Source organism: Pelophylax lessonae, assembly GCF_965119305.1.
Source record: "Pelophylax lessonae genome assembly, chromosome: 12".
In the NCBI taxonomy this organism is placed as follows: Eukaryota; Metazoa; Chordata; class Amphibia; order Anura; family Ranidae; genus Pelophylax; species Pelophylax lessonae.
The window spans coordinates 126,367,761-126,379,841 of NC_138779.1; the positions used below are offsets into that span (position 1 = coordinate 126,367,761).

Sequence of the window (12,081 nt, forward strand, 5' to 3'; positions counted from 1 at the left end):
GTGTTTGTTTACACCCGCCTATCTCCGGGTCTGATCAGGCCCACTAAAAAAAAAAAAAAAAAAAAAAAAAAAAAAAAAAAGGGCTCCTCTTCCATTTATGTGGAAGGGATTGGAGGTAGCCAGGTGTAAACGGACAGTGGAGTCTGTTTACTCCTGGCTATCCATAGAGCAGAGTGGGCTCTGCCTGTGTCTGCTTTGCACATACTGAGCGGATACGAATGCGTCATCTACCCGTTCTCCGATCACCAAGTCATCAGCTCACAGATCCTCTGCTAATTGCAACAGAATCTGCCCCGTGTGAAAGGGGCGATAATTTGATCTTTAGTCGATCCTTTTTTTTCCTGTTTGCTTGACTTCTACTTTTCTGTGCATTGTCACCATCTCCACTTTGCAGCCAATAGAGTTGTACAGAGTGGCATGAGGACATATTGGACAAATGTTGAAGTGGAGAACTGGGAGGAAGTTTCCAGTTAAGTCATTTATGGGTAACAGGAGAATCTCACTGTCTTCAGACAAGGATTCAGCCACAATGGATGTGTACAAGAGGTCTAGTGCAGTTCTTAGTAAGGCTCATCAAAGTTCATCTTCAGTTGTCATACTGCCAAATTCATGACCCTTATGATGGCACCAGACTGACTAGATGGTGTGCCGCACAACCAGATGGAAGAATCTTATTCACTTCACAGCGATCTATGTAGTTAACATAGCCAGCACAGAGTAAAGTGAGGTGGATAGCAATCATGTATTAGTTGACAGCACAAGTGCTCCCACTCATCACTGACCATAAAAAAGGTAGGTCTCCTGAGGATAGCTGGAACTCCCATCTGGTTTATCTGGGATCTTCACAGTGGAGACATGCTGAAGATCATTACCCTCCTGCTGCCTTCTATTTTAAACTGGAATCATTCAGATCTTGCAATAATTGTAGGTCCCTAAAGCACACCATACACACCACAAGACAACACTGACTTTTAAAATCCTCCCAAAATTACTAGACAAGTTGTCTGACTGTTTTAAAAATGTTTGTTTAATAAATCATTCTATCAGGATGTTTGGATTGTACAATGCAAGAAGTATTATAGAATTGGCATGCAAATGGAATAATAATGCTCTAATGGTTTTCTGGTGATCAATCTATAATGCAGAGAGCTTCGTTTTATAAAGCAGCAATATGCCCTTTCCACAGCCATACCATTGCATAAAAAACATACTGCAAATTTCTAAAGTACTGTGATTATTATGGGGTTACTAATGTGCATTGCTCCCCATGTGCTTCAGGAATCAAGAAGAGTGATATTCAATTGGGTCAATTAAATTAAAAGAAACAGCCATGACCAGACTTGCCTCTTCAAGAATTGCAGAGTTTGCAATGTAAAAGTATAACTAAAGGCAAAACTTTTTTTATTTATTTTTTTTAATTTTGACTAGAGGGGAGATGGTCTAGAACATATGTCAGTTTTTATTGCTGTCTGTGTCCCCATTAAGGAGATACACACTCTCAATTTTGTTCTGTCCACCATTATCATTGAAAGTGAAATAAAAGAAAATCCCAAATGCTGGGTTGTCCCCGGAAAAGTAAGAGGAAATATTCCAATGGGGGCACTAGTTGTGGTGACCTGGGGGTCCCCAAGAAATTCTCTTAATTTGCTGGGATTTCCTCTCACCTCCTGCTTGGCTATGGAACAGGAAGTGGTGGGAAAGCTCCCCAATGGGACAAAGATAGCAAAAATAAACCTTACAGGTGTTATAACCTTCCCTTACTCTTTCCAAAATGGAAAAAAAAAAGTTTTGCCCATAGTTCTACTTTAAGCCAAGAAACCTTTGTGAAACACTGTAGGCTCTACATTCTAGCCAGCATTGGATGAATGGTGCAAAAAAAGCAGGCAGTGGTGTGGCTAACATTGAGCAACATTGTCTTGTCCTACAAAAAGCTGATAGCAGTATCCACTCTCTGCCATAACTAGTCCCTATAGCAGTATCCACTCTCTGCCATAACTAGTCCCTATAGCAGTATCCACACTCTGCCATGACTAGTCCCTATAGCAGTATCCACACTCTGCCATGACTAGTCCCTATAGCACAGTATCCACTCTCTGCCATAACTAGTCCCTATAGCACAGTATCCACTCTCTGCCATAACTAGTCCCTATAGCAGTATCCACTCTCTGCCATAACTGGTCCCTATAGCAGTATCCACTCTCTGCCATAACTAGTCCCTATAGCAGTATCCACACTCTGCCATGACTAGTCCCTATAGCACAGTATCCACTCTCTGCCATAACTAGTCCCTATAGCACAGTATCCACTCTCTGCCATAACTAGTCCCTATAGCACAGTATCCACTCTCTGCCATAACTAGTCCCTATAGCAGTATCCACTCTCTGCCATAACTAGTCCCTATAGCAGTATCCACTCTCTGCCATAACTAGTCCCTATAGCAGTATCCACACTCTGCCATGACTAGTCCCTATAGCACAGTATCCACTCTCTGCCATGACTAGTCCCTATAGCACAGTATCCACTCTCTGCCATAACTAGTCCCTATAGCACAGTATCCACTCTCTGCCATAACTGGTCGCTATAGCAGTATCCACTCTCTGCCATAACTAGTCCCTATAGCAGTATCCACTCTCTGCCATAACTAGTCCCTATAGTACAGTATCCACTCTCTGCCATAACTAGTCCCTATAGCAGTATCCACTCTCTGCCATAACTGGTCCCTATAGCAGTATCCACTCTCTGCCATAACTAGTCCCTATAGTACAGTATCCACTCTCTGCCATAACTGGTCCCTATAGTACAGTGGAGAAAACCAGCCATTGAAAAAGCATAAGGGTTGTCATTGCGGACCTCTTGAAAAAGCTAGTTGCTGGACTTTTAAGCAGAACCACCGGCTTCAATTGTCTGCTCACTTTTTCCAGGTTGTTAACTCAGAGCCAGGCAACTAGCATTTTCAAAAGGAAAGACCAGCATGTTTTCCCAAGACAGGTTTCCTTTAAGCTATATAACACAAATGCAACATGAAGTTGTGTGTGTCGATCGTTCATTTTTTTTTTTTTATTTGACTATACATTGTTCCCTTTATGCCTATTTTAATGCACTCTAATGTGTTTATATGACAGTGCTTCATGAACTCCATCCTCCAGTGTCTAAGCAATACTAAGGATCTTCGGGACTATTGTCTACAAAAAACATATAAACGTGATCTCAACGCAAAGAACAGCAATACAGCAATTATGGAAGGTGGGTAATTCTTAAACTGCAAAATAAAAGGTATTTACAAAGTTATGTTATGAGTGTTCAATAAAAAAACAAAAAAAACCATTCTCTGTAACACCATTTTGACTAGTATGTATTCTTAACACTAAAAAGTTTGGCTGCGTATAGATTGTTTTTGGAGAATAAGAATATTGTTAAGTGTCACTTTAATCCCACTCTTCTGCACTTGCATAGAAAGCCCTTGTGTATTTTGTGATGACTTTAAAGGCAATTGTAGAATTTACTATATGTACCTTTTTTTTTTTTTTTTTTTTTTTGCCTTTTTTAACTTTGCCATCGCAGTGGGCTTTCCTCCGCAAGGTTTCACTTCTTGCTTTGGCAAGGGGTTGATAAATAAAGTGATATACGGGATCATTGCCCGCATCCTCCACCAAAAAAAAAAAAAAAAATAAGGTGATATACTTTTATTCCTTGCTCCCCCAGAAGGTTAAAAAGGTTACTAAACCTTGCGATACATCACTTACTACTGTAGACCATTCAGAGTATGAATCACTCCCTGAATGTGGTTTTTCAGACACTTTTCTATCTATTTGCAGATTCAATTATCTAGGCATCTAGATCCTAATTGATAAATTAGCAGTGGTGAGGAAGCTTGTCAAACCCTTTAGCAAAGTCCAAACATACTAGACCCACAGCTGTCCATTTGATTAGTTTCTAATTACTGCCCAATAAAAATAAAAAAAAGTAGATTTTTTTGACAACTTCTTTCCTTCATAAATCCATACTGGCTGTTGTGTATTACAGATACTATTGCACGTGTTCCTTTTTAATTTCTCAAATCTTTCTTGCAATAGAAAAACTAGATATTTGTAGATATAGAGTGAAGATATTATGGTTTTTGCAGGTGTTAGGAGGAAGGCATTGACATCTAACAAAAACGCTTGTAATCTGCCAAAAAAGAAGCTCATGTTCTTTGAGCTTCAGGCTTTTTGCTTCAGAAGACAAAATGCTCAGATGTGAACAGGGGCCATTGAAATTAAAGGGATTTTGCTTGTTGGGCATTTTTGAGACTTTAGAGATGAGCGTTTTACGAGCTGAAATATGCTCAGGTGTGAACAGGGCCTTAAACGTGTCCATTCTGGCTGCAGTATTTTTGTTACTTACATCAAAGTTACAATATTGCAGTCTGTAAAAAAAGTATTTATATTTACCATAAGAACAGAGAACACCAATTCCTTAAAGTGGAGTTCCACCCTAAAATTATACTTACCTCCATCTTCTCGCTCCGGGTCACCTGAAAAACAAATGGATAATCGCAATTGTTTTTTTTTTTTTTTTAACTTACCTAGTTTAGAAGAAAATATACTTACCTTACTTCCTTTTCCTCCCCTCGGCGGCCACAGCGATTCGTCACTTCCTGGCATGCAATGATTCCTGGGAGCTAAACGTCATCGCTCCCAGGATTCAATGCGCCTGCAACGGCCCCGACGTCAATTCCGGCGCAGGCGCCGTCATACCTTGCAAAAACGCTTCTGGGTATGCCCAGAAGCTGTGCAGGGATGACGCTGCGGCACCGGAAGTGACGGCGGGGCCGGCGCAGTGCATCGTGGGACCGAAGAAGACGGAAGAGGACACAGAAGAGGATCGCGCTGGCTTCAAGCTGCCCACCCCTGAGATGGCAGCGCTGGAGAATACATTTTCAAGGTAAGTATTTCTTCTAAAAGGTAAGTGCAACCCGGGACAGATCAGAGGCTAGCCATTGTGGAATGCACTAGCCCTGACTGTCCCGGGGGTATTTTTATTAAAAAAAACGTTCACTGGGTGGAACTCCGCTTTAATCATGGTAGTTGCCCTTATGTGTTTTTGAGCTGAACTTTTGCTATCACTTTCTAAGTAAAGTTGCTGTACATATTTATACAGAAGTTTTATATGGCTTGTCCTCTAGTGATTTCTTCTGAGGAATATACAGAAAACGAATTTAGGACAGTGACAATAGAAGCTTGCCTGAAAAGCTATGCTTAGGGCTCATGCACACTGCAGCTCAAAAAAGTGGCTCCTACAGGCTTTTGAGCTCTTCTATTTTTTTCTGCCTGGAAACTCCCCTCCATGTTAGCCGATGTGTCCATGCACACTATGGCTTTTTCAGGCATATGCTCCTACAGGAAGAAAAACCCCCCACAAAACTCACATTTTTGAAAGGAGCTAGTACCCCAAAGAGCTCAAAGAAGCTTGAAAATACACAAAAAAGGTTTGTTCCAGATTTTTGTTTTGTTCATACAGTGGTTAAGAAAATACTATCTAGGAGGGTTTGTGGAAAAAAAAATTGTTATGGTCAAGAAAGCTCAAAGAAGCTTGAAGAAGCTCAATAAAAACTGCACAAGAGTACAAAAAAGCACAAGCTTCTTCAAGCTGAAATAAAAGCTCAAATGCCTGTAAAAGCAATTTTTTATTTGTTTGAGCTGCAGTGTGCATGAGCCCTTAGCCTGTCTCAATTATGCTAGGAATAGGAGATCCCCCCATCAAGATCCTAAACCGCTGTAAAGTTCTTCCCTACTTCATCCAAAATCTGTTTTAGGTGGAGTATTTTTTTTCTTCTTTCCTTACTCATTCAGCTTCATGCTATATATAAGTAGTTTTTCCACATATTCAGGCCTTTGCATCTATATAGAAGAGAATGTTTTGTCCTGCATTTTGTTGTTAGGTGATTATGACTAATTCTGTTTATTTACCAAGAATAAAGGTTTACAAGACCTGAGCGCAATTTAATACGAAATGCTCTTGTTGCATTTTTGTAGTCTTTCATATGAATCACATACAAAATTACGTATTGAGGTGCATCCAAACAAAGGCACACCTATTTGCTAAAAGATCGATGTTAAAACTGAATTTAGGATAGTATGTGGTATGACTCATTGACTCATGGACACACCTAGTAATACATGCAGTGTTGCTAGATGTAAAACTTTAAACTCAATTTTATATGGTAAGAACAAAAGGAATATATACATAATAATACATAATGGAATGTACAGACGTGACAGGTCAGGTGGCAGAGTGATGGAGAGGAATCTGTTTGTAAATGACCAGGGGTGGCAGGTTCACCGGATAAAGTCTGGAGCCAGACATGAAGGCTAGAGTAGGTGTAGATGGCACAGTGCATGGACCATTCATACCTGCAGTCTCCTGCAGGTATGAATGGTCCATGCACTGTGCCATCTACACCTACTGGTCCATGGGTCTCCTCTGTTTAGCAGATATAAGAATGATCAAGGTGAATAAAACAGCAAGCGTCAAGCAGTATGTCCTAAATACCCAAGGGGCTCTGCAAAGGCTAGGGAAGAATAGACAATCACATTAGGTAAACTTGAAGTCCATGTAAAAAATACTTCTCTGGAGCCACCTGTACTTTCCAGAATTTTTAAAGAGGAGCTCCAGGCTCCTTCAGAAAAAATTTTAAAGTCAACAGCTATAAATACTGTACCTGTTCAGCAATCCAGCAGTGTCATCACCTGAGCTGATTTTTCAATTGGCTATTGGGTGCTGCCATCTCCACTAAGGGAAACTGGCAGTGAAGCCCTACATCTTCACAGCTGGTTCCCTACTGCACATGCGCAAATCGCGCTGCGCTCTGTGCATGGGCTGGCTGCAGGGGAGAAGGAGGGAGCGAGGGCCAAACTTCCAGCTGGGTTCGCCGCTGCGGGAGCGGGTACCCGTCAAAATCAGATACTTGCTCCCCCTCCCCAAAAGGTGCCAAATGTGGCAGTGAAGGGCTGGAGGAGGCAGCTGAGCTTCCTCTTTTGGGTGGAGCTCCACTTTAAAGTCTTTTCAAGTCATTGGGAGCATAACGAATTACAAAACATAGCAATGCATTCACACTACTGTGTATTTTTGGCCCTTGCAGTCAATATTTGATGATCCCTGTGTACCCTGTAAGATTCACAGTATTAGTTGCACAAAGTTGCAGCCTTCTTCAGCATTTCAGAATTATTGCTTATTAGAATCGATATTGTATTATATTATACCCAACTAAGCACAGTGGGGGGGATTTACTAAAGACAAATAGACTGCGCTCATTGCAAGTGCAGTTGCACTCATTTTCCCCAGAGCTTAATAAATGTGGTAAAGCTCTGCTGATTTCCATCATCCCATCATTGGCAAGCAAAAATGCTTTTCCTTGCACCCGATTGGGTGTTCTTTACAAGTACCACATTACATTTCATGAGGAAAAGTGCACAATCTATTTGCCTTTCGTAAATCAACCATATAGACTGCACTTGCATGTCTGCACATGGGAGGGCAGCTGTGACCTTCGCATAAGAAACACAGGAAGCACCACTTAAACTACTACAGTGTTAATATGTTCCTAAGATTTCTTAGAACGATTGGTGACAAAAGGGGAAGGAAATCCTAAGAAACAACATAAAAAAAATGCTTAGAATGCATAGTAAGGAAAAAAAATACATTGTAACCAACATCAAGACTCAGTCCAACATATCTCAATGTAAACTGCAGGACATGGTGTGCAAGTTTAGTGAGAATTAAACCTAAAACTGGCCACACATCAGTTGTCCTAAAGGTGGCTACACATGTACGTCTGATTGTCCAATCTTCATACCAGCTCCTTTCCGATATATTAAGAGCTACAGTATGTAGTATGAGGGTCTACAGCACATTCAATCCAATGAAGTAGGCCCTGAAACTGCTAATTATTGATCAATCTAATGCAGACTATATTCAAAACATAGGATTTCCATATATTGTGATACATACTGTATGTGTTCTGTAAACATTACAGGCCTATTCACACCATTGTATTGTGAAAACACTTGTTACACGCATTGCTGCACTGCAGTACCCTTAATTTTTTAATGGCACCACAATTTACCCCCACAATGCAACAGTAATATATTGGACAGTAACATGGTGGTTAATGATTCATACTCTGAATGGTCCACGGTTGTTAGTGGTGTACCTCAAGGTTCAGTGTTAGGACCCTTACTTTTTAATATATTTATAAATGATATAGGGTCTGGGATTAAAAGTACCATTTCAGTATTTGCAGATGACACCAAGTGGAATAACTTCTTTACAGGATGGCTCCAATTTACAAGCAATGCACTGTTTAATTGGGCAACTATGTGGCAAATGAGGTTTAATGTTGATAAATGTAAAGTTATGCATGTATCATACATACTAGGGGAAGTAATACTGGGGAATCAATGGTGGAGAAGGATCTGGGGGTTTTGGTAGATCATAAGCTTAATAATAGCATGCAATGCCAAGTTGGGGTTTCCAAAGCAAGAAAAATCCTCTCTTGTGTTAAGATTGGTAGAGACTCCAGAGAGCGAGAGATATAATTTGCCCCAGTACAAATCATTAGTAAGATCTCATCTGGAATATGCAGTCCAATTTCAGGCACCAGTTCACAACAAGGATGTTGGGGAACTGGAGAAAGTACAAAGAAGGGCAACCAAACTGATAAGAGGCATGGAGGGGCTCAGCTATGTGGATAGATCAGAGGAACTGAATTTATTCTCTTGAGAAGAGGAGATTAAGGGGGGATATGATCATCATGTATGAATGCATAAGTGGTCCATATAGTGAGCTCTGTGTGGAGTTATTCCCCTTAATGTCATCACAGAGGACCAGGGGACACTCTTTACATCTGGAGGAAAAGAGATTTAATCTTTACATACAGAAGGTTTTCTTCACAGTAAGAGCTGTGAAAATATGAAATGGATTCCCTCAAGAGCTGGTTCTGTTCAGCTCAGTAGATAGTTTTAAAAAGGCCTGGATTATTTCCAAAATGTACATAATATAACTGGGTACTAACATTTATAGGTAAAGTGGATCCAGGGAATATCCAATTGCCTCTTGGGGGATCAGGAAGAATTTTTTTCCCCCTTCTGGAGCAAATTACATTATGCTTTATTGGGTTTTCTTTTGCCTTCCTCTGGATCAACTGTGGGTTTTTGATTGTATGCATGGCGGTTTTCTATTTTGTGTGTATAGTTGTTTTTTTTTTTATGTTGGTTGAACTAGATGGACTTGTCTTTTTTTTTTCAACCAAATTACTATACAACTATGGCACATACAACAATGCATTGTGTTAAAAAAAATGCAGCAGGAACAATTTTAAATCAGTTGTGGTGCATTTATAGCCCATTTAAATGAATGGGCCGCTTTTAACTTCATAGCGCCGGCGGCGGGGTTCAGGTTAAGACCACGTGACCGCTGTGATTAGCTTTCATGGTGGTCACGTGGTCCGAAAACTCCCGATCGCAAGGAATGATCAGAAGCTTTTGGTTTGGGGACAGTAACTGTGCTGGGAGCGTGCTCTCAGCACAGGTGTATACACAGCAATTCACACAAATATGTGGCCCCCCAGCACATATTTGCATTCAAGAGATTGAAGAGCTAAGTCAAACATTAACAGCTACAAATACGTGTAGCTGCTGACTTTTAAAATAAGGACATCTACCTGTCCAGGGATCCCTCAATGTCATAACCTATGCTGATTCTTCAGTCCGCTTTGGGTGCAGACACTGGCATCTCTAGCAAGAGATACAGGAGGTAAAAGCTGCACAGCCTGTCTCCTACTGTGCATGCGTGAGTCGCGCTGTGCCTTGTGAATAGTCACTTAGTCTTCTGGGACCTGTGATGTGTCCCAGAAGACTGCTGGGGAAGAAGGGGCGCTGAACTTCCAGCTCAGTTGGCCACGGGGATCTGAGCCGGAAGTGGGGTGGGCACCTGTCAAAACCAGGTACCCCCCCCCCCCCCCAAAAAAATGGCAAATGTGGAGGGGGGTGTAAACAAGCGGAGCTTCCCCTTTTGGGTGGAGCTCCACTTTTAATTTGACGCATGTTAACACGTGACATACCCCGCTTTAAACGCACCACATCTGATTGCCCTGTTGTCAATGGGCCCTGCATTGTCTTACTTGCTGCTGGTTAACAATTAGCAGCACTTCTCATTGTCAAGTAGAAGTTGTATAAGCAAACAAAGTCTTTGCTTGCATAAAAAGGGAGATAAAACGTGCTAAAGAGTGTTCAAATATGGGCAGTTAAGTAATAAGGGATGGACTATCTCATTTACAATGAACAATTTAGGAATTGGGTAGGTTGAGCTTTAAAATAAAAAATGTTTTCAGGGGTAGTTTAAAGATCTGGAAAAATAACCTTTTATCCCAAGGACTGTAAAAGGACCAGGGGCCATAACATGTCAATAGGAGGAAGAATTTTCAGTTTAGGTAGGAGTTTTATCAAGTAAGCACAATTTAACAATGGGATTTTAAAAAGGACTTCATGATTTTCTTGCAGCTAATAATATTGAATATTTCAATCTGAGTATTAAACTTTTAGAGGGGTTCGATAGGATGTTTTCCTCCTATGTGACATCATAGGCAACACTTCCCTGGGGTGGGGGTTGATTTTACTTCCCCCTAGACCAAAACTACAGGAATTGTGAAATACTCAACTTGATAAACAGAAGATCTTTTGGAGCCTCCCACAGTGCACAAAAAAGTGGATCCCTTTTGCAGGTGCATGATGGTGCCATCAATTCCCAATAACACCTCAATGCACCCTGCTAATACCTGTGCGTGAAATCGCCCGCCATAGAAAGGGATAAAAAATGCATGGCAGTGCAGATGCACTTCCACATCACACATATGTGAACCAAGTTAATGTAAGGCTAGGTTCACTTTAGTCCATGCTCTGAAAAGCGATCTACAATGGTGCTTCTAAGCAGCACCACTGTCACGCATATAAAAGGAGATCCTGCTGCATCCTGATAGCCTCTGTTTTGTTTTGTTTTCTTTTTGCCAAACCGCAATTTATAACGGGCCTAATGTGCCTCAACCATAAGGCAAGCATTTGGCTCGCAATTGCAGGGTGGCTCCATGACTTGAATGGCCGAGTTTGATGGGTGGTGCTCTTCCAGTTGCCTGTTTTTACCGTCGCCCTTGTGAAAGAGGCCTTACTGTACACCCCAGGGCTACTCTGGAAGCACTCTGAAACAATTCAAAGTGAAATGAATGTACTAGATTTTATTTAAAGAATGCGCAGTTGACTAATTACATTTTTCTACTTGTTGATGGGAGTTCCAAAAAATGTGTCCTGTAAATGAAGAGCTCTTGCATTCACCACTCAGGTGGCCACATTTTCCATCTTCTGCTCTATTCCAGCAATCCAGCCTCCATTAGTGTCTTTGGCATTTAACAATTCTGGGATTGTCAAATGCCTGTGTCCCCCTTCGCTTATCATGGTTCCATCTCTCCAATGGTCTGGGTTTCTTACCACCTATCCATTTGAATGTTGCAACTTTCATCAGTCTCTTTTGGATTCAACACTTCCAGGAGTGTCAGGTGCCTGTGCCAACCAGCACTTGCTGTGGTTCCATTCTCTGACCCTATATGTACCGCTAAATCCTGTGGGAGGATGAAACCATAGCATGTGCTAGTTGGCACAGGCACTTGACACTCCTGGAAGTATAGAATCCTGAAGAGACTGATGAAGGTTGCAACATTCAAATGGATTGGTGGTAAGAAACCCAGACCATCGGAGAGGGTGAGTATAAGAGATTTTCTCTTTCAGGACGCCCTATGTTACGGATGCTTTGTTACCCTGATGAGGTTGCCTAAAATCGGCCTTCAGTATCAATACCCAAAAAAAAAAAAAAAATAATATATTGCAGCTTATCTATCCTTGTGGTGGCTGCATAGGTTTTCTTTTCTTTCAGGCAAAGAGCATTTCCTACAATGACAGAATACACCATTTGAAATGCAGCATTCCTGTCACTTCCTGTGAAATGAAAAATCAGCAATAACATCCTTCTCTTTCCTACAGCACTTTGCAACTGATC

The 12,081-nt window shown here is 41.2% G+C and overlaps 1 protein-coding gene across 3 annotated transcripts in view; it reads left to right on the top strand.

Annotated features, from left to right (window-relative positions):
- The window catches only part of USP2 (ubiquitin specific peptidase 2), a 192,394-nt gene that overhangs the window by 139,787 nt on the left and 40,526 nt on the right, over window positions 1-12,081 (top strand). For all 3 annotated transcript variants that reach the window (XM_082274547.1, XM_082274548.1, XM_082274549.1), the window contains one exon: window positions 3,123-3,243. In XM_082274547.1, coding sequence (XP_082130673.1) covers window positions 3,123-3,243 — 121 coding nt within the window. The remainder of the gene's footprint in view (window positions 1-3,122; window positions 3,244-12,081) is intronic.